This window comes from Podarcis erhardii, assembly GCF_964252035.2.
Source record: "Podarcis erhardii genome assembly, chromosome: 1".
Taxonomy (NCBI): domain Eukaryota; kingdom Metazoa; phylum Chordata; class Lepidosauria; order Squamata; family Lacertidae; genus Podarcis; species Podarcis erhardii.
Genome location: NC_138497.1, coordinates 14,347,781 through 14,370,967, shown reverse-complemented (window position 1 = coordinate 14,370,967; position 23,187 = coordinate 14,347,781). Strand labels below are relative to the sequence as shown.

At 50.1% G+C, this 23,187-nt stretch overlaps 1 protein-coding gene across 2 annotated transcripts in view; it reads left to right on the top strand.

Moving 5' to 3' along the window:
- The first annotated feature begins 293 nt into the window (after nucleotides 1-293).
- The window catches only part of KIF26A (kinesin family member 26A), a 179,595-nt gene continuing 156,701 nt past the window's right edge, over nucleotides 294-23,187 (top strand). The window contains exons 1-2 of one of the 2 annotated variants that reach the window (XM_081857681.1): nucleotides 294-450; nucleotides 11,576-11,842. In XM_081857681.1, coding sequence (XP_081713807.1) covers nucleotides 316-450; nucleotides 11,576-11,842 — 402 coding nt within the window. In that variant the 5' untranslated portion in view covers nucleotides 294-315. Of the gene's footprint in view, nucleotides 451-10,893; nucleotides 11,305-11,575; nucleotides 11,843-23,187 lie in introns of those variants that run through there. The other variant, XM_081857682.1, reaches the window with a different exon arrangement.

Below are 23,187 nucleotides of genomic sequence, written 5' to 3'. Positions count from 1 at the left end.
GATGGCAGAGCGGGTTCTGTCTTGCCTGGTGGAGTCGACCTGGGAGAGGATAAAATCTGCGCGGGACGCGGAGAGGAGCCGCTGCCGTTCCTACAGGAGGTTGTTCCCGCAAGGTGCGCTGCTGAGAGGCTCAGAACGAGGGAAAGGAAGAGCGAGCGGAGCTGGGTAGCCTTTGGATCCTCACCCACAGCAGAGGCGCGTCTCAGCAAAGGACCATGAAGGCGTGACACCGTCCCCTACCCCTGCCATCCCTTGGATATTGCTCAGGGAGCCGGAGAGGTTAACTCCCCCGCTGCCCCCAAACAAGTAAAAACTATGGCTTTTCAAAAATCGACGGAGCCTCCCAATGCTACTAGGAAAAACTCCAGTTTGCTGGAGATCGGAGCTCTCTGCTTGGATTCCGAGATCATCTTCGGATTTACCAGCCATCTTCTCAGGAGGAAAGGCAAGGTAAGACACGGTCTGGGTAAGTGGGTGGCCGGAGGGTGGCTTTTAAGGACTCCAACAAGCAAGAGGGAGCCGCAGGCACCTTACTTCGGACTTTGCATTTTTAGGCCGCGCACATGGAGCAAAAACTTAAAGAGAGCGTGGTAATAAATAAGCCAGGTGAGGGATGCTGGAGACACACACACAGAGAGAAAGTAGAAGCAGTTGTGGACTTTTGTGTGCCTAGGAATAAGTAAAGGGTCCTTTGGTGGCTCCGACGCGCTTTCAGCACCAGGGACAGCGCTCGGTAGGTGGAAGCGCGTGTCGCTCGAGCGCCAGAAAGAGCGAGAGAATCGCTGAGGAATCCTTCTCGGGTTATTCCCACAAGCAATGGCGATAATAGGACCTTGGGAGTCCAGGCAGGCTTCTGTAACCCGCCGGCTCTCTGGCACATGGGGTCTTTGAGCGAGTTGCCGGCGGCCTCCTGCGCTCCGGAGTAGGCTGACTCTCTTCCTGGCACGCCTGTTCTTGGGCGCGGATGCGAGGCAGGCGATGTTTAACTGCGCGGCGGCGGGGGGAAAGGAAGCCTGGAGGGGAAGCAGAGCTAATGGAAAGACCCCGCCCCAGCTGCGCACCGGGCAGAATGCCACCGGGGCTCGCCTCGCCGGAATCCTCCAGCACCCGCCTTTTCAGTTCTCAGTTCCCTACGGAAAGTTTCATTTAACCACCTGAAGGAGGGCTGCGCGCACGTGTCTTTGGTCTCCGGAGCTGAGCGTTGAGCCGGTTTGCACAGGGGTCTCGCATTGGTGCAGGAGCCTCCTTCTTTTAGGATCTGAGGAACTGCTGGGGTTCAAGACACACCCCTTTCCCACTTTTTTTATTAAAAAAAACCTAACCCTGATGTTTATTCCACGGTGGAGATAAAGGCATTCTGTCCATGCTCAGAAGCGCGTGCTTCCCGGTGATTATTTTATCGGCGCTGAGCCAAGGCGTTGTTGGACGGGAGTTGGTCCAGGAGGGGGCTTACTTAGCCTGGAAATGCCAGCGGCCCCCGCCCCACGCTCCCTCATGGCTACACCAGCCTGGCTTGGCGCCTCTTAACGCTCCTTGCCTGCTGATCTCGCAAATTGGATCCGAAGTGCCACATTTGCAGACGCCGCCAGGCTAAGAACGGGGGGAGGACGCGAGGGGTGGGGTGGCTGTGGGTTTTTTCGGGGTGGGCTACTTCGAGGAGGTTGGAAGAGGAGAGCCGGAGGTGGTGATCGTGGTTGGAAGGAGGGTTGGGGGCTGGTGGGGGAGAGGGGACTAGCGGGTGGAGAGAGCGTGCCCTTCCCACGTTGCCTCAGGGGACTCGCGTGTATGGAGGGTGTGTGAGAGAGCGGGGGCGAGCGAGAGGGAGCGGCCGAGGCGCCTGGGTGTTGGCGCGCCGAGGGAAGTAGAGCGAAAGCAAGCCACGATCGCGCTTGATGGAGTTTGGACGGCGACGGGGGGAGGCAGGAGGCGGGGACGCTTCTGAGGGTTGCCCGAGCTAGCCCTACGGCTCAAGAGCGAAGGCGGAGTCGCCCCCCCGCCCACGGGCAGCCTGGGCGTCTCCACCGCCCCGCTTTCCCCTCGACGGATTAAAGTTAGACGCCAACCCGGGAGCGCCCGCCTTCTTCAATCCATGCACGCTTGGGAGCGTCGGGTCTCCTCCGCCCAGACGTGGCCAAGGGGGTCGGGGCATCCTTGTAGGCTGAGCCTTGAGGGGGGAGGGCAGCGGCGCCTGGCCCCGACGCTTTGGCCCGTTTCAGGGACGCGGGCGCGCGTCTGGCTAGCAACAATGAAGGCGAGAAAAAAGACCCTCCCCCAAAAAAATCCTGAACAGGTGCGCTTGCTACCTAGTATTGGGCACAGCCCTTGGATGGATTGCCGATGGGAATGAGGCACCTGTGCTGGTTATGGGGCGAGGAAGGAGCTCCTGGGGGCCGGTGGGCTCCGCTATTCGGGGCGAGGCTGACCGGCAGCGTTGAACTAGAAGATCTGGTCCTGGGGACCCCTTGACGCGCGCTCCTTCCTTCGCCCAATGCAGAGATGGCTTAATTTTCTCCAGCCGGGCAGCTGCAGAGCCGTGCGCGGCCGGCAGATGGCGCTCTAGTAACAGGGACCGGAGAACCGCCAGCCGCAGATTGCATCGCTCCTCGCGAGGGAAGTCTCAGCCTTTTTACCTCGACTCTGCGGTTGAGCCAATTTAGTGGCACGCCTCTCTTCTCTTCTCTCCCCCACCCCGCAAAAAGAGAGAGCTAAGAAAAGGATTTCTCAAACGTGTAATTGCAGCAGTAGCTACAAATTCTAGCAGCCGCACGAGCTCACTTTGCTCTGGAAGAATTCAAAGAGTGTTCCTCGCCTCCCTGGGATGCTTGAAATCAGGTCAAACCGCTGGGTGCCTCTGGCATCGAGCCGGTTTACACGTGCGTCTCTGGGTGACTGCAACGTCAAGCGGTGGCCAGTATCTCAGGTCAAATTCCACTGGCAGAAACTTCCCCACTGCTTTGCCTCACTTGCAAAGGGATGTTTCTCCCCAGATTGCAGTCCGTTCACACGTGCAGCTGTAAGAACAAAAGAAGAACCTGCAGGATCTGGGCCAATAGCCCATCTAGTCCAGTATCCTGTTCTCAGAGTGGTCAGCCGGATGCCTGTGGGAAACTCGCAATCAGGATTTGAACACAAGACCTCTGTTCCCCCCCCTGTAGTTTCCAGCAACTAGTGTTCAGAAACATCGCTGTCTCCAACTGCGAAGGCAGGGCATAGCCGTCATGGCTGGTAGCACGTGCGAATGGTTCAGCCAGAAACCAGAGAAGCTTTACAGAGAGGCGATGTTCAGCGTCCTGGTCAGTGCTCAAAACTGCAAAGATGATGTTTGCAGGGGACAAACTCGGGGCAAACTCTTAACCCCATATGCATTCATTAAAAATGGCTGCCATGCATGAGAAGGGAACCTGTGGCCCAGCAGATGCTGCTGAACTGCAGTTCCCATCATCCCTGACCAATTTCCGTGATCGCAGGGGCTGATGGGAGTTGTAGTCCACAGCATCTTGGCGGCACCACATTGGCCATGCTTTGTGTAACTTAATGGGAGTAAATTCAGATCATGAGCTCTTACTGTCAGAAAGTTCCTCCTGATGTTGAGTCGGAACCTCCTTTCTTGTGACTTGAAGCCACTGGTTCGAGTCCTACCCTCCAGAGCAGGAGAAAACAAGCTTGCTCCAACTTCCATGAGACAGCCCTTTAGAGATTCGAAGATGGCGATCATATCTCCTCTTTTCCAGGTTAGACATACCCAGCTCCCTCAACCGCTCCTCATAAGGCTTGATTTCCAGACCTTTGATCAGATTGGTCGCCCTCCTCTGCACATGTTCCAGCTTGTCAATAATCCTTCATAAATTGTGGTGCCCAGAACTGGACACAGTATTCCAGGTGTGGTCTGACCAAGGCAGAATAGAGTGACTTTATGACTTCCCTTGACTTAGGCAGCAGACTTCTGTTGATGAAGCCTACAATAGCAGTAGCTTTTTCTGATGCTGCAACAAACCGCGGGGGCCCTTTCAACTCTATGATTCTATGAGATGGAGCTTTGAACATAAATAGTGTCTGTCGGATCGGGCCCATGGCCCAGCTAAGTCGAACATCCTGGTCTCATCCTGGCCAACCAGATGATCTCTGGGGCGCTCACAAGCAGGACCCAGGGCATTGGCTCATCACATAGGCTCCCCATGCAGAAAATCTGGCAGAACTGTTTTTCTTTTAAGGGTGGATTTCAAAACAAAACAATAGGAAACAGCAGCTGACTAGGCAATTAGTTCACTATGCTAATTTCTCCAGCTGCCAGGTCAGGGCTCCTCTGTAGAAATCATCTCCATCAATTCATTTGCTGGGGGGGGGGGGCAGGCAGAGAGAACAGGCAGATCTCGCAAGGAGTCGGTTTGGCAATGGAGACTCTGCGCTGTAAGGAGGAGGTGCAAGGCTGTGTGTGGCTCAGGCACCCTATTGCAAAGGGTCCTGAAGACCGCAGTGAGAATGGAATATTGGGCTAGAAGGGCTGCTGTCCTGATCCAGCTCCTTCTCATTGGCTTACGCTTAGCCAATGGCTGCCCTAACTCGTTTTACTTTTGAGCAAGCTTGAAATCAGTCAGAGGCAGCCCCAGTGGGTAAGAAGACCGAAGGAGGACTCTCCTGACAGCCTGAAATCACTCACCTGAAGTTTTCTTTTTAAGACAATGAATGCAGTTGGTAAAAGTTCCTTTCAAAACCAAAGGAAGTCCTGCATATCTACCACAGAACATTTATTTATTAAATTTGTCGGCCCTTTTTGGGGGGCCAGTGCAACCCCAAAGCCTTGTTGCGGTGCACTGGCTGATTCTGTTGGGTCTCACAACAACCCTGTGAAGTAGGTTAGGAGAAAAGGTTGCAACTGGTCGTAAAGTTGCATGGCGGGCGAGCTTCGTGGCTGAATGAGGTCCCAGGTCGACGCCTTGACCCATCACACTGACCCGGCTCTTTAAGGTTGGGGCAGGAGGGCACAAAACAGTTTCTTCCAAGCAGTATTCCTTGGAAGGTCCAGGACCCAGGGGGTAGACTTGCCAGGGAGACGGTTTTCCCACAGTTGCTGGGGTTGGCGCAGATCTCCCCACCCACCCATGCCCCACTGCAAAGTTCAGCCACGTTTTGAAGAAAAAGACAGTCAGAATATTTGTCCACGTAGTGACATTCAATTGTTCTCCAAGGTCTCAGGCAGAGAAGGGCTTTCCCTGCCACTACCTGATCCTTTTAACTAGAGACTGGATCTAAGATTTGTGCATGAAAAAAAGGCGGAGGAACCAAGGCCTTCTAATTAATGTTTGTTTTTTCCCCATTCATTTCCCTCCAAGGAGATGAAAGGTGGCATGCATTGTTCTCCACCCCCATAACGCCCCCCCCATTTTATCCTCACCAAAAAACCTGTGAGGTAGGTTAGCCAGAAGGTGATTGACTGGCCCAAGGTCACCCAGCGAACCTCATGTCTGAGCGGGGATTTGACTGGTGGTTTCCCCAGCTCCCAGTTGGACGCTCTAACCACTACACCACGCTGCCCGGGACCATGCTTTCCCTACTTCCATCCGCTCCAGATGGCGCGGGCAATTGGCAAGGGATGGTGGGACCTGCACTCCAGCAACATCTGGAAGGATGCCAGTTCCCCATGCTTGATGTAAAACATCTGCTCTGCCACCGAACACGGGATGATGCCTGATACACAGTCGGATGATGGGCGCTTTCTGCCTCCTTGTACCCTTTACTGCATTTTTATTTATGTATCCATTTATTTTAAAAGGTGCGATAAATAAATAAATAATAAATAAATAAATAAAAAATATTAATAAATAAATAAACGGGTTGCGCTCAAGCGAGGGACCGGCCATGAAAAGAGGAGACTGAGAGGAGATATGATAGCCATCTTCAAATATCTTAAAAGGAAGATGGAGCAAGCTTGTTTTCTCCTGCTCTGAACCAATGGCTTTGAGTTACAAGGAAGGAGATTCCAACTAAACATCAGGAAGAACTTTCTGACATTAAGAGCTGTTTGGCTGTGGACTCTCCTTCCTTGGAGGTTTTTAAACAGAGGTTGGGTGGCCATCTGTCACGGATGCTTTCGCTGAGTTTCCTGCATTGCAGTGAGTTGGATTAGATAACTCCTCCAACTCTACAATTCCATGATTCTATGACATTACCTGTGGAATCAGGGCCATCCCATCCATTCTGCCGGGGTTATCAGCAGATGCCTTTCACTAAAGCCATCTTGTTTCCCGAATTGTGGACTGCAGCTGCCAGTCTAGAATGGAGGCTGTTGTATACATCTCGAGGCAGCAAATCCAATTGGTTGCTGTGTTAAACTCGACAGGGAGCCAATCCTGGCTCTCTGATGAGAATAATGGGATGTTGTGTGACTTTGCAAAGACCTCGACTCTCATTCATGTAGATCAGGGCTGAGCAACCAACCTTTGCCCCTCTGGATTTCGCTGTACTACAACTCCCATCAGCCCTAGCAAGCATGACCAGGGATGATGGGAGTTGCAGTTCAGCAAAGATCTGGAGAGGCCAAAAGTTACCTTACACTTACTCTTAAAATTCAAGAGCAAGGTTTGACGCTTCCCATACAGTCCAATTCTATGTGGGTTTACTCAGAAGTAAGTCTCATCAGTTTTAGGTACTTATTTATTGCGTCTGCATCCCACCTTTATCTCTAAGGAGCACAAGTTGGCATATATGGGTCTTCCTCTCCTCATTGAATTCCAACTATAGGTTTGGCTGACAAGCATTGACTTCCAAGGTCACCCAGTGAGCTCCACAGCTGAGTGGGGATCTGAACCCAGGTCCCAGTCTGACACTATAATCACTATACCACACTGACTCCCAAAGAGGAAAAGCCTGCGGAACCCATGAGGTCTCCCATCCAGGTTCTAACCAGGCCTGACCCTGCTTAGCTTCCGAAAGCAGCTAAGATCAGGCATGTTCAGGGCAGTACTGCTGTGATTCTACAGGACTTGCTTCCAAGTAAAGTATGGAAGAGTGCAGCTTTCGTGGGGGACAAAATGCCAGAGAGTGAATTGCTCTGAGGCTGGTGGCTGCATCTCTTCTTCAGAATGACTTATTGGCAAAAAAAGGGGGGAAGGTTGACTGGCCCCCACTTACTCTTAGCAACTGGAGAAAGGGGTAGACCCTAAGACACATTGTTGGTGGCCGGGCTGGAGGTTTGCAGGGGCTGGGACCCAAGGGGGGAGAGACCCTACCTCCTGCTAATTTCCCTAGCAGTGCTAGCATCAACACACCTCCCAATGGAACTGCTTTAAACACTTTCTGACCTGCTGAAACCAAGGATGGGGATCTTCAGGCCTGGGGGGGATGTCAAATGTGGACCCCTATAGGTGGAAACCTATAGAACCTGAGTCTATCCAGCCCCTTGGGATGCTCCCCAGTCACACACCCTGCATTGGCTCGCTCCACACCCTAATTGGGCTACTTGAAATGTGTCCTTGCTTTCTTGGGTGGAAGTAGAGAGAGAGGGATGTGTTGAATTTGTGCTCAGGCAGAGCCTAGGGCTTGCTGATCAGAAGGTCGGCGGTTCGAATCCCCTCGACAGGGTGAGTTCCCGTTGCTCGGTCCCTGCTCCTGCCCACCTAGCAGTTTGAAAGCACATCAAAGTGCAAGTAGCTAAATAGGTACCGCTCCGGCAGGAAGGTAAACGGTGTTTCCGTGCGCTGCTCTGGTTTGCCAGAAGCGGCTTAGTCATGCTGGCCAAATGACCCGGAAGCTGTACGCCGGCTCCCTCAGCCAGTAAAGCGAGATGAGCGCCGCAACCCCAGAGTCGTCCGCGACTGGACCTAACAGTCAGGGGTACCTTTACCTTTTTTGTCAGCCTACCGCATACAGGCGAAATGTCTGTGTGTCACTCTGCCTGTTTTGCCTCTTGTCCCCAGAAGGGAATATGGCCCCTGAGCTGAGAGAGGTCCCCTGCCTCCTGCGCTAAGCTAAATGCAAATGACTGAACATATCTTGCTTTGGGGCTTCCGTAGTGGGCATGATCTCTTGGCAGCCACCCAGGAGGCCATGATCCAGGACTGGTGGGCTGCAAGGTGGTTCTACAGGGCAAATGCAAACTTTGGTAGGGCTGTCGTGTTTGTGGCCATCATAGAATTCGGGTGTGTAAACGCACCATGCGCACAAGCTGTGGCAGCTGTCTGGGCATGCATGCCTCCCCTCTTTTTACATGCTCACGACTGCAGTTAATACTGGTGCGTATGTGGCAAACAACACCATTGTGTGTATAGTAATAATAATTATTAGTAATGATAATAATTAAGAATAATTTATGTATACCCCGCCCATCTGGCTGAGTTTCCCTGGCCACTCTAGGTGGCTCCCAACAGAATAATAATAATAATAATAATAATAATAATAATAATTAATGTGATAAATACACCAAACATTAAAAACTTCCCTAAACAGGGCTGCCTTCAGATGTCTTCTAAAAGTCAGGTAGTTGTTTATTTCCTTGACATCTGTTGGGAGGGCGTTCCACAGGGCGGGCGCCACGACCGAGAAGGCCCTCTGCCTGTTTCCCTGCAACCTCACTTCTTGCAAGGAGGGAACCGTCTGAAGGCCCTCAGAGCTGGACCTCAGGGTCCAGACTGAATGATGGGGGTGGAGACGCTCCTTCAGGTATATTGGACCGAGGCCATTTAGAGCTTTAAAGGTCGGCATCAATACTTTGAATTGTGCTCAGAAAAGTACTGGGAGGCAATGTAGGTCTCACAATGTATTGGAACTAAAATATTGGAGGGTTGGTGCCGGCTAGAGTGGGTTAATGATTTGGATCAGTGTGGGCAGCTTTTTCCTGACCAGGGGATGCTAACTGTTCTGGATCAATGAATCTGATCTTGTCTACATGGGTATGAGTTGTCTAACCTAATAACCTTAACCCAGGAATATCAGACCCAGGGTCTATCTTACCCAGTATCCTGTTTCCAACCGTGGCTAGCCAGATACTTCCAGCATCCAGAGATAACTACCTCTGAACATGGATGCTCCACTTAGTTCTCATGGATAATAGCTGTTGACAGGCAAATCTTCTGTGGATTTGTCTTGGTGTCTTTTTTACGTCCTGGGAGGCAGGCAGTGGTTTCTCTTTTGCTGGAGGTATTTAAGCAGGGGCCAAATGGCTGCCAATTAGGGTTGGCACGGTACTTGCACCCTCCGATATAAGGGCTGGACTAGATGACCACAAAGCCCCCTTCCAGCTCTGCAGTTCTAATTCTCATAAGCTAGTGGCTGTCACTACATTTCCCTCCAAACATCCTGATACCATATTGTGGTGCGACAGATGCTGCTCATACAAGAGAGTCACCCTTTTGACTCTCAGCTTGGCATTTGAGGGAGAAACTGGGAGTCACCACTTGCATACTTTTACGCTATGGCTCATTGACTGAAGAAACACAGAATTGTAAAGATGGAAGGGACCACAAGGGTCATTTAGTCCAACCCCCTGCAATGCAGGAATTTATTTATTTTTGCCTAATGTGGGGCTCGAACTCACAACCCTGAGATTAAGAGTCTCATGCTCTACTGGCTGAGCTCCCACTTTTGAGAATCCTTATTCAGAGAGAGAGGGAGAGAGAAACAAAAAACACACTCTGGAACAATCCTCAGCTCCACTCCAGCTTTTATTTGGGCATTCAAAAGCTACAATGAGGTCCAGGCCCTACCATTAGGCAAAATAGACAATTGCCTCAGAGGACAGTAGCAGTTCCGCACTGCTCTTCTTGTGCTCCCAATAATCCCCTTCTGTTTCCACATGGCTTTTCTTGGACCCCCTAATCTGGTCTGCCCCCTCAGAGACTATTCTACCAGCAATATTATGCCAAGATTCAGTTGCAAGTCCAGTTAACATCTGTATGGAGAACTGTGAGGGGAAGGCACAACATCTTATCCTTTGCCTCAGGCGGCAAAATGTCTTGGTTATGGGTCCGCAACCTAAGCCTATTATACATTCCAAAGCCCGCTACTGTGACCTTTTGGATAAGCACTAATCAGCAATGCAGTCACAAACTGTTTTTTAAACGGCATGTACGTACTATATAGGCGTTGAACTGTCTGCTGATAAAGGGGCATGCTTCGGCCTAGATGACTTGGGGTTGCAGACCTATGCCTGACCCATGCTTCCCATACAATACAAGCCAAACAAATCACATATAGGACAATGGGATATGTGCATGTGTGAGACCAATGTTCAATTTTAAGTGCCTGGGCAGCCCACGGCATCCATACACACTGTCCATGTTTGGACCCAGGAGAGATCACTTTGATTTCTGCAAACACATCAAAAACAACGTGGGAGGCAGCAAATGCATTTTTTTTTTTTAAAAAGTAGTTATATTCATAGCAGCGTGCAAGCACCTTTACTTATCTACCTATATATGTGTGTATACATCCATTTATAGATCCCTTCTGCACTTATAAATAAAAGTACTTTGTGAAATATTAAAACTCTGTCCATAGGGTGTGTGCAAATACATAAAACCAGCCATCACGCTGCTTACTCCAATGGAAGCCCCCAATAAATCCGGTGTAAAAGCAACCAAGTACGCAGCCAAACCATTAAACGTGGGCCTTCTTAAAAGAAAACCCCCGCACCCCAAACCAGATTGACTCGCCTCGGTTTGGAAGCCAGGAAAGTGCCGAAGGAGGTTTAACTCGCAAGCTTGCTAACCTGAGCCATCTCTCTCTCCTTCTAACACTCCTCTCGGTTCCCACGTGCTCCGCTTGCCCATGAACTCAGTAGTATCCCGTTTCTTGGGAAGCTGGGCTGGGGGATGAAGGGGGGTTAAGTCCCTCCCTCCTCCTCTCCCTCCCCTTTGATGCCGTCTCCTCCCCTTCTGAGCTCGCTCCCGGGCTGCTGCTTTAACTTTGCAACCCTAAACTTTCCTTGCTGCTTTTGCCACTATGGGAGGAAACATCACGTAGCGAGCAACAGGAGTCGGAGCGGAGAGAGTTTTGCAGGCAGAGTTTTTCTTAAGCAGTGCACGACTTTATTTCGCTTGCACAAAAAAGTGGGGAGGGGGGGGAGAGACAGCCAGTAGCAAAAGAGGGCGGAAGAGAAGCGAGGCTCCGTTTCTGCAACAGGAATCCTCTGTCCCGGGACGACTTCTTTTTAATTTTGGTTGGCGATGGGCCCGCAGCAGGAGAGCTCGGGGTCGGGAGGCGTCTGCAGCCCGCCGGCATTCTCCTTGTAACTGGGGATCCGCTTGTCTGCAGAGCCCGGGAGAAAGCTGCGCGCTCCCTGGACCGGGCTGTAACATGCCAGTGCTGGGGGTAAGTGCATTTGTGAGTGTGATCTCTCCTTTCCCGATGGGGTCGTTGTTTGCAGCAACTGGGACCCAGCTCGATGCTCCCCCGGAGAGATCTCGCCGGCCTTGCACGACTGGAAGTTTGCCCATTTTCCCGTTCCCGGAGCGGAATTTTGCAATGCGCTTTTTGCAAGAGAGATAGATAGAATGAGGAAAAGGGGACCCGCTCCCTTTTTACGCAGCGCCCGCCCAGGGCAGCCTCCCGATCACGTCTCCCGCTTTCCTCTCTCCCACAGGTGGCCGAGGGGAGCCCCCTGCGCGAACCGGCACCCCTCTCCTTGGAGCTCCCGCCGCGGAAGAGGCTCCTGCAGCCCGCCGCCCCCGAAGACCGCTGCGGCAGCCGCCCCGCTCCGGAGGGCGCCGGGGCCGCCTCGGGGGGCGAGCTGGGCCACTTCGAGAGAGCGGCCAAAGGAGGATGGTGCCGAAGCTGCCAAGCCAAGCTGGCCGAGCTCAAGAGGCAAGCGGTGAAACTGGCCTCGGGCTGCAACTCCCTGACCCCGCCGGTAGGTCTGCGCCCGCCTGGGATGGGGTTGGGGAGCGGGGTTGGCCCGGAACCGGGACGCTGGGTTGGCTGGTGCTTCGAAATCCCAAGTTTGCAAAGGCCTCTCCAACTTTTTTTTTTGCGTAGCGCTAAAAGTCCCCTCTATCAGTTGCCCAACTACAAGCGCGCACATTGCTCGAATAGTATAATATCCGTGTATATCCCATGCTTCGTATATCTGTGCCCGTTGCTGCACACTGGGTGGTATACTTGCTCGGCTAGATATCCCAACGCTGACTTGGATGCACTTAACATTCGGTGCGCTTGCAGCAAGCGGTGTATTCCTCAGCAACCTGAAACTCCTACCCCCTTCCCGGTGCTGCTGAAATGTTGCTGTCTGTAGCCTTGGTAGCTGTGTACATTCCTTGCACACTTCGGTTTCTCTCTGTCTTGCTTCTGTCACATGGTTCCTTCAGGATACCTGGGATTCCTAGCTGCAGCTCATTGCACGGTGTAGCACTCTTAAGTTTCCCGTTCTTCCACCATGTGCCATATTTCACCAGCTGAAAAGAAAAACTTAACTGCCCACGTTTCTGAGAATTCTGTGTACACTGTTGCACACTGTGCAGTGTGGTTTATCCATCCACACACACGGCATAGTGCTCAGATGCGCCCTGTGAACAGTGCTCAGCATTGTGCTGCTTCTCCTTGCACCGAAGTGTTGAATTCTGGTGTATGATTTGCACAAAGTGCCCAGCATTTTCTCTCCCCAGCTGGTGAGGTGCTGTCTAGATGGCTGGGAGCTGGTGCCTTGTATGTCATGCGCTGTGCTGTTGCACACGGCTTTGTGCTTAGCTGGCTTGGCAAGAGTTCTTTGTTCAGCCCTGTGTTATACTCAGACCCGTTACCCCCAAAGGATAGATTTGTACAACCCTGGGAACGCTCAGATAATCTCCCAAGGTTGCCTAATACTGTGATATGCGTTACACTGCAAGATACTTGCACATAATGCTTTGCTTTACTTCTCCATATCTCTGAATGTTGGCATAGGGGGCCCTTTTGTACTCTTAGTCCTCGGTATGTCTCTGAATACTTCTCTTTAAAAGCACCAGCGGATCTGTGCATATTTGCAGAGAGTAGCTGCCCAACTCCCAGAGCATGGGACAAATAGCCATAGCTACCTTCATGCTGTTGCACACAGCGGGGAACATCTGTGCAACCCTGAACAAAATTCAGGGGTACTTCTCTGTACCCTGGAGGAGACTGCATGCGATTCTGCATGTGTCTCATCTTTGTACAGTGGCACAAGTAGCAGGGGACACATTCCTGCATGTTGCGACTGTTGCCTCTTATGTGGGGTGAGCATGCATCTTGTTAGAAGGATGGCTACTTTTTTTAGAGCACACTCCATATCTCTGTGTGAATGTTGTGTACAGATCAGTATGCACTGAAACCCTTATTGTAGTGCTGGGGAACCTGTGCCACCCACCATAGGATGTTGTTGGACATCAATTCCCATTCATCCAGCCAGCGTGATCAGTAGTAGTCAGGGATCATAACGAGTTGCAGTCCAACAATATCTGGAGGGCCACAGGTTCCCTACACCTGTCTGTGAGGTCTGGGCAGTGGGCAGGTTTTGCCTTAGGCACAGTGTTTTCCCCAGGTTTAGTGTTTGTGTAATAATGATAATGATAATAATAATTTGTATACAGGCAACCCCCCAATTTTCATGGGGGTTACTTTCCAAGGAACTGTGCGCGTCAGTGGAATCGCGTATATTTGAAACACCATTGGAAAAGCCAGCAAAAACCCTGTTCTGCCCCAGTCCTGCCAGGCCACACTCCTCCCCAGGCCACACACCCCATCCATTTCCCTAGGCCACACCCCCTTTCCCAGGCCACACCTCCTTTCCCCAGCCACACCCCCTCTCCCAGGCCACACCCCTCACCAGCCCAGCTTCATATCCCTGGGAAAACCCATGGTTTAGTGCTTAATTGTATCAAACGGCAATCAGGTTTCCTGCAGATTGCTGTTTGTTCTGATTTAGGGCTAAAGAGCGGGATGTTTGTGGGAAAGGCAAAACCACTTGGATCGGTGCTTTCTAGGTATGGGACAAGCGCCAGCGTGGACGAGCCCTGAGTGTAGAGACTAGCCTTTCGTACAACAGTGGAGTTCACCTGCGTTGCCCTGCTTACTTTTGCCCATGGCCCTGCTCACCCCTGGCAGGTCGCTCAGAAACGAATGCGGCCCTTACCTTGAGAATTGGTCCCCACCCTTGTGGTGGGTCTTCATGTGTTCAGCTGAGTGCCTGAAGGAGCCTGCCAAACTGTTTTAAATATTATTTTTCAACACTTGGCAGGACAGTACAGGAGTCCCATATGCACCCCAGGATAAGGTTTCTTGTCTTCACCTGCACTTCAGGTATATTGTAGTAGTTTGCTGTTAAAGGTTGTCTTTTGAGCCCAGGGCGTGGTATGAAAGGCCTTCTGGCAGTTCCCTCACTGCGAGAAGCCAAGTTACAGGGAACCAGGCAGAGGGCCTTCTCGGTAGTGGCACCCGCCCTGTGGAACGCCCTCCCACCAGATGTCAAAGAGAAAAACAACTACCAGACTTTTAGAAGACATGTGAAGGCAGCCCTGTTTAGGGAAGCTTTTAAAGCAGCCCAGAGTGGCTGGGGAAACCCAGCCAGATGGGCGGGGTATAAATAAATAAATTATGATGATGGTGATGATGATGATGATGAAGGCACACAGTGTAACAAGCGTGATGAATTTAAGGAGGTTGGAGTCTTGTCAGCTCCTGGGGTGAGAGGCGACCTGGGGACTGACCCTTGGCTGCCACTGTGGGCTTTATGGGAAATGTGAGATTTAAATATTTTTAAAATTGAGATTTTTTTTTTTCCAAGTGGCAACTAGGATAGAGATGTGAGCAGCTTCAGGATAAAGTCCCGGAGTGGCTGTGTCAGGGAAGACTCTTGGAAAGCCAGATTTCATTTTTTAAAAACCTACACTTCCAAAAAAAATAAACTTTGGGTTTTTTCTAATTGTTAAACTTTTGAAGTTGAAAAATTGAGTAGTTAAAAGCTGGCCATTTCTTTCCGATTGCAACTAGTTGTTCGTTCTAATTTTATCTTGTGAACTGCCCTCAGATTTATTTATTTTTTTAAATAAAAAAAATAATCCCCATGATTGCTGATTTATGCACAGTCAAGGGTCAGTAACTAGATCTTTATCACAAAGTTTCAGTGATGGTTAGATTAAAAAAAGAAGGAAAAAAAAGGATGTGAAGAGCCTAGCATTTTATTTTCAAGACGTCCATACAATGCATTTGAGGCGCTGGTTGTTTTTTTGTAGTAGTAACAGTAATAATTAATAAATAACAGTGGAAGTATATTGTTTTCTAAACAATGCTTATTTGGATATTTGAAAGAATGAGGAGGGAGAAAAAGAGGCCCTGGCAGAGGAAGCCAATCCCAGCCCTGACCTTCATTTTCATTCAAAGATTTCCTGTATGATCATGTAAAATTCCTATGGAATCTAAATATAAGTGTATTTAAGTGGGGGCAGGGGGCGCGCCTTGTAATCCCGTGTCAGACTGTGGGGATCGGATGTTCGCTGTTTCAGAGTTTGATGCAAAGCCTATTGATACCAGGGAGTGGGAAAACCCTTCTTATGTTGACTTGATGGGGGGTTTCTGTCTCTTTTCATGTGAAACAAGAAATGTCAAAGGCAGGACTGTTAGACTTTTGTATTGTCCGGTCAGTGAATAGGAGGTTAATTTCCTATTGTTTGCGCATAGGGTATAATGGCCTTGCAGAGAACACATGGTGCTTAAACGATTCCCGGTTCCTTCCTTGCAGGTAATGGGAGTTCCAGCTATAAATGGGTCTTTGTCAGGGGAATGAAAAGAATAGTACCAGCTCCAGAAAGTTAGTGGCTCTTGCTTAGGTGCTCAGGTGAGGCGACCTCCCCTCTCTCCCTCTCCTCTGGCCTGTCTGTGTGGTCTCATTTCTGCCCGTCTCAGAGGAACACCCTCTGATAAGTACTTGGTGATAGGGAAATGAATCCTCACCTCCTTTTCTTCTGGGTCCCAGTAATGCAATAGCTACCTCAAGAGCACCAGAAATTGAACAGGGTTGCTCCAAAGGCAAGATTGCATTCCACTTGCTTCCAAGTATCAATGTAAGAAGACCGTTGCAGGATCAGACCAAAGGGTCACCTCGTTCGGCTAGCCTCGTGCTCTGTGAATTTGTCTAATACCCTTTTAAAGCCATTCAGATTGGTGTCCCTCGCTGCCTCCTGTGGAAGTGAGTTACGTAGTTAAACCGAGTACTTGATTTTTTCTTTCCTGAATCTTCCAATATTCAGCTTGGCTTGGACAGCTCCAGGTTCTAGGATCAGGGCTGAGGAATGCCTGATTTTATAGATTTCTTCCATGCCCCACTTTCCTTTTTTTTCAAACAAAGAAGCCCCCAAAGTTGTAGACTTCCTTCATAGGGGAATTGCCCCTTGATCATTCTGGCTGCCCTTTCCCACCTCTAGAAATAATCCTTTCTGAGGTGAGCTGACCGGAACAGTACACGGCATTCTAAGTGTGGCTGCACCAAATATTTGCATTATGGCATTTGACTGCTTTATTTTCGATCCCTTTCCTAATGCTCCCTAGCGTGACAGTCACCTTTTTCACAGCCAGGGGTGCTGAGGTCACGTGACGTGTCACGTGATGCCACCTGGCAGGATACACAGAGGGTGATCTCTACAGTGGTTTCTCCCAGCTGTTCGGCTGCTGGGCTGTGGCTGGGACGAGTGAAGCAAAGACCCCAGCAGCTTGACCCCGCCCCTGCCTGGCTCCTGGACTGCCAGGTTGGGGTGCGTGGAGGGTGCCCGGCGGTGGTGGCCCCCTCAATATTGGGTGGAGTGCTGCCCCTGCCCCCAAAACTTGGGGTAGCTGAAGCCCTCTCTGCTCCCTATACTGGGCGCCGCTGTCCACAGCTGTCACTCACTAGGTTGGGATCTGCGTCAAGTCACTCCCTGCCATCTGAATGTCTGGCGCCTGGTCAGTGAGCAACAGTTCAGATCCCATGATATTATATGTAAATTTAAGATTGCCCTAATTGCATAACCTTCTTACTTGGAATTATATTCACAATTTTACTGCCTGTTTGTCCAGTTCGGAGAGATCCTTTTGGAGCTCTTCAACAATCCCTTTTTTTGTTTTAATGACCCTGAACAACTTGATATCATTGGGAAACTTGGCTGCTTTAGTTCTCACTAACTCTAGATAGTTAGTGCACAACTTAAAAAGCACGTCTCAATAGCTATCCTTGGGGAAACTCCACTTTCTACATTCCTCCATAGGGAGAACTTTCCATTTATTCCTGTTCTCTGTTTCCTATCTTCTTGCTGATCCATTAGAAGACCTATGCTCGTATAGATGATTGCTAATCTTATTTTGGAGCCCCTTTATCAAAGTTTTTTGAAAGTCTTAAGTATACCCAGTCGACTGGATCACCTCTTATTAACACTTTCAGAGAACCATAAAAGCTTAGTGAGCAGGACTTATCTTTGCAGAAGCCATGCCAGTTCTGCTTTAGCAAGACTTGTTCTTCTGTATACTGTGTAATTCTTTGGAGGAAGTAACATGCTTTAATGTTCATTAAATGTATGGTGTGGTATTTGTATGTATTAACTCTGAACATCTGTTATGTGGACCAGTGTTACACAGGGGCAGGGCACTAAAAAAAAATAAAGAACAGTTCTGATGCAGCCATGCAAGCCAACCCTCAGTTCAGTATATTTATTCAGAAGTAAGTCCTATTGAATTCAGTGGGGTTTACTCCCTTTTAAGTGAGTCTAAGATTCCTGTCTTACAGTTCAGTCCTCTGAACTCAGAAATCGGTGCCTCCCATGTTCAGTGGGGAATATTCTCAGGTAAGTGTTTATGGGATTGTTGCAGCCTCAGTTTATTTTTCTGTCTAGTTGTGAAAAATAGCAAGCAAAAAAAAGTCAAGGATGGTCCTTTGTGGCTTGTTCTGGCTTTCCGGTAGGCAGAGTAAACACAGGAAACCTACTGCTTTGAACTTCGTCTATATACTCAAAAGACTTGTGTCCTTTGCCACGATAATTAAGAGATCTTTCATCACAAGTGCAAAAAGGTCTCCCCACCTGGTCCTGATGATGGGTGGGTGCTTTGGAGATGAAAGAAGGGTGAGTTTCTGCTGCTGATTATCACTACTGATGAAAGAAGGAAATTGTCTTCCTCGAGTCAGAGCTGCTGATAATGGCTCCAAATTCGAGCTCCAAACAGTAGGGAAATCAAATGACTTGTTTGCTGGCCAAAGATCAGTTTGTGAAATGGGTTTCTCAAGGACCAGCAAACACACAGATTCCTTGAGAAACCTGTGACTTGTTTAACCTCATTCCCCTTTGTCCTTTCACAAACAGATCATTAAAAGCGAGATTACCGAGTCCCTTGTCATCTATCTATCCTCCAAACTCCCCTTGCAGTCTTAAGAGGATCCAAGATGTCTTCCATCAGCTCCAGCCAGCATAACCCAATTGTCAAGTTACAGATAGGTAGCTGTGTTGGTCTGCCATAGTCAAAACAAAATAAAAAAATTCCTTCCAGTAGCACCTTAAAGACCAACTAAGTTAGTTCTTGGTATGAGCTTTCGTGTGCATGCACACCAATTGGCAAGGACGATGTGAGCCATGTTAGAAACTCAGATATAAAAAGCTAGGCGAAAAATGGCTTCTTAAACCAAGGTTTCAGTGGCCAAAACAGAATGTTTAGGTGTCATTTTTGGGCGAGATGGCTCTAAAGTCTTGTTTTTCAAATGATGGACTGACTAGTAGGATTGATTATCAGTTAAACTTCTGGCTAGTTCAGATGACAACCCCGAGCTACAAACTTTGAGGACTTAAAGAAGAAAAGTCACTTGATCCAGGGACAGTCCACCTAAGTATTTGCCTTTTCCTATTTTTCTTAATTGGACCATTCATAACAAAGGGATATTCTTCACAACTGAACAGGGCAGTATGGTGGGGTGAGTGAAGACAAGCAACAACAATTCACCATAACATTGTTCACAGCTCAGACTGCACAGAAAAATGCTTTTTGGTTCCTGGAATTCAATCTGATTGTGCAGATAAACTATACCTGGTAGAATGCTACAGGGTGAGGCATTAGTCTCAAGATCCAAGGATCCCCAGGTATGCACCTCCAGATGGTGGAGACGTCAGGGACCATCCAGGCATCTTCACTTGGTCGTGTGGCCAATAGCCAGGTGCAAAATGTGTCTGAAGAGCCACCATACTGACTATCCTTGTTCTAGCGTGACCAAGGATGGAGCTGTGAGGATAAGGGCAGGCTTGGTTCTCAGTAGCACCAGAAGAAGAGTTTGGATTTGATATCCTGCTTTATCACTACCCAAAGGAGTCTCAAAGCGGCTAACATTCTCCTTTCCCTTCCTCCCTCACAACAAACACTCTGTGAGGTGAGTGGGGCTGAGAGACTTCAGAGAAGTGTGACTAGCCCAAGGTCACCCAGCAGCTGCATGTGGAGGAGCAAGGAAGCGAACCCAGTTCACCAGATTTAAGAGTCTACCACTCTTAACCACTACACCACACTGGCAAAGATCAGCTTTAGTATCCATCCAAAGTTTTGTCCCTGAGTACGTCCAATTACCTCCTCCCATAGAACTGAATGCATAGCATGTGCTCTGTGCTTTTTGGTTTTCTGAAACTGCTGTGCAAAATTGTCATGTGCAAGTGGAACCCACAAGTCGCTGTTCTGTTTATTGTTCATTTTGTACTGCATCACACCCTGTATAATTGTCCTAGGCATGGGTTTCTCAAAGGGATCCTCCAGGGGGTTTCTTATTTAAACAGTGGGGAGGAAATTAGTTAACTTGCTGATGTTTCGGGGGTGTGTGTGTGTGTGTTAGGAACATACAAGGTTTCTGTGTTTGCTTTAGCGGCTCAGTGGATTAGACGAAATGTCATTGCACAACGTGGGAAGAGAGCTGCCACAATCTGGACCCCCTCTGCATTTCTAGTTACAACGTTTGCAAATAAGTGCGCAGGGACTAACTCTGCCTCCTGCCTCCATAGTTCCTATCTGCAACAAGACCCATTGCGTGCCAGGCCTGAGTGTATGTTGCTGAATTATTGTTGACAGTGCTCACCAACTGTTGGAGAGCAGGGATTATGGGTGGATAGATGGAAACCAAGCCTTATGAGGAACAGTTGAAGGAGCTGAGTATGTTTAGCCTAGAAAGGAGGAGACTGAGAGGAGATAATGATGGTCATCTTCAAATATCTCAAGGGGCTGCTACATGGAAGGTGGAACAAACTTGTTTTCTCCTGCTCTGGAGGGTAGGACTCGAACCAATGGATTCGAGTTACAAGAAGGGAGATTCCAACTAAACATCAGGAATAACTTTCTGATGGTAAGAGCTGTTCAACAGTAGAATGGTCTCATTTGGGAGGTGGTGTGCTCTCCTTTTTTGGAGGTTGTTAAGCAGAGTTTAGGGACGTGGGTGGTGCTGTGGGTTAAACCACAGAGCCTAGGACTTGCCGATCAGAAGGTTGGCGGTTCAAATCCCCACGACGGGGTGAGCTCCCGTTGCTCGGTCCCTGCTCCTGCCAACCCAGCAGTTCGAAAGCATGTGAAAGTGCAAGTAGATAAATAGGTAGCGCTCTGGCGGGAAGGTAAACGGCGTTTCTGCGTGCTGCTCTGGTTCGCCAGAAGTGGCTTAGTCATGCTGGCTACATGACCTGGAAGCTGTACGCCGGCTCCCTCGGCCAATAAAGCGAGATGAGCGCCACAATCCCAGTCGTCCGCGACTGGACCTAATGGTCAGGGGTCCCTTTACCTTTAAGCAGAGTTTGGATGGCCATCTGTCAGGGATGCTTTTAGCTGAGATTGCAGGGGGTTGTTCTTAAATGACCCTTGGGGTCCCTTCCAGCTCTATGATTCTATGATCTTGATCCCCTCTCCTCCCATAAAACAGCTAAACGGCACGGTTGCACATGATCTTTTGTCCACAGCTGATTCTGGGATCGTGTTGTGTTTACATTGTCTCGGGAGACAATGCAGGAGAGCGCCTTTGGGGGTGAGGTCAAGCTATTGGACGGTTGCAGCGTCTGTAGTGACTGATACAGGAGAGACATGTTTTGTGGCAGCTGGGGCAGAGGAAGGTGTCCAGTTGTTGTGCTGCGGCAGATGCATCAGGCGTTTCTTCTTTCTGCGCTCCTCCCAGTGGTCCTTCTTCCTCTGGTCACTGCTATGGAAATGAGAGATGGGGTTTGGCTGGGATGGTGCTTCAGGGACTTCATAACCCTTTGTCCCTGTCAGGGAACTGCCATCGGAGAGACAGGTGGTGGACAGGCTACAGGAGAATAGGAGAGAATCTGCAGTAGAAGAGGGAACCAGCAGGGGGAGTGCAGGAGGCACAGCGGAGGGGAGGCTCTGGGATGCTTCCAGTGAGAGTAGTGGAGAGGTAACGGGACCCCCGTTGGGAACGCCCACCCTTCGCCGGAAACTGTCACGCAGAGAGTCTCGAAAGCGCATGTCTGTCAAAGAGCTTTTATGTTGGCGTAAATTCCGTAGACGCCCACTGTCAGATTCTACCAGCGACTGACGGAGTCATGCTTTGGGGGCTCCGTTAGTGCATCGGTTTGGATGACCAGCCAAACCCCAGAGGGATCAAGCTTTTACGCACAAGCAGCTCACTATCCCATCACAGCAATCTGACAGTCTTTGAAAGCAGCTTGTGCAAGCAGAAGGCATCATGAGCGAACCATCCGGAACCGGAGGAGCAGGAGCGGGAGCTGGCGCAGATCCAAGCCTGGAACAAAGGTACAGGGCGTTGGAGGTCCAGCTGGCACTGCAAACGGCGAGGCTCGAGGAGAGGAGGGCTCAAGATGCAGATAAGGGGAAGACCACCCCACTTGCCAGACGGGTGCCTGGACTGGTGCAGAAATTTGGGGGGGATCCCCGGAACTATCAAGCCTTTAGGACAGAGATGCAATATGCTCTCAATCTACTGTTTGATGACTTCCCCGACGAGAACTCTAGAGTGGCGTACGTGATTGGCCATCTAGAGGGAGGGGCGAGGGACTGGGTTCGGCCCCTGATGGCAGCCAATAATGAAATCTTAAAGGACACAATGAAGTTTTTCCGCGCCATGGACTTGATGTTTTCCAGCGAGATCGAGCAGGGAGTGGTGCGCAGGCAGTTAATGGCGTGTAAACAGGGGAGCCGATCTGTACGTGAGTACTGGACTGAGTTCACCATGCTGATTCATAGACTTGGGTGGGACCTTGCTAGTGAACCTATTCAAATGCTGTTTGAAGAAGGTCTCTCTCCGGCAGTGAAAGATGAACTTTCCCGGGCGCCTAGGGCGGAGTCTATGGATCAGCTGACTAAATCAGCGCTGTCCATTGGGGCACGCCAGGAAGCTAGAGCTATGGAAAAGCGGGAAGGAAAGGGGGAACGTTGGAAGGACTTCCGCATTCCAGAGATTCCGGAGCAGCCTTTCCCGCCAGCAGAGCCGATGGAACTTGGAACAGCGCGCGCGCGCGCAGTTTCAAACACCAGTGAAGGGCGGAAGAAGGAGGGAAAGAGCGGCAAGAGATGCTATCTCTGCCAACAGCCAGGTCACTTTGCCAGAGTCTGTCCGCAAAGGAAGGAATGGCAAGGGATGGCGGGAACTGTTGGGGGGAAGGAGGAAGAAGAAATCACGGAGCCAGTAAAAGCCAACGCCTGGTTGCCAACATCAGGGCACAGCAGCCAGGCCAGGGAGTAATGAATGTGCCCACGCCGGAACCTCCAAGACCAGCGCTTGTGATAGAGGTGTTGCTGGAACTGGCAAACGGACACCCACTGAAGATAAAGGCGCTATTGGATTCAGGTAGCTCATGTAATTTCATGAGCAAAGAGTTTGCAGCTGCACACCAAATACAGACTATCCCATTGAGTAAGCCTTTGCAGGTTACCACGATTGATGGGAGGGAGCTGTTGGGAGGAGAAGTGAGCCAAGAGACTGTACCAATGATAATGAGGGTGGCACGACACACCGAACTGATAGCGTTTAACGTAGCCACCTTGGGAGGAGCTCCTATTATCTTGGGTATGAGCTGGCTGGCGCTACACGATCCGCTAGTAGGCTGGCATCAGAGAGTGGTTTCCTTTGGATCAGCACATTGCCTAGAACACTGCAAGGAGGGAGAGGCTCAGGCAGGCGCCAGGGGCACTCTAGCAGGGATGGAAGTGATGGACAAAGGGAGGGTGCCACCACAATACGCTGACTTGATTGACGTATTTAGCGAAAAAGAAGCAGATAAACTGCCCCCGCACAGACCC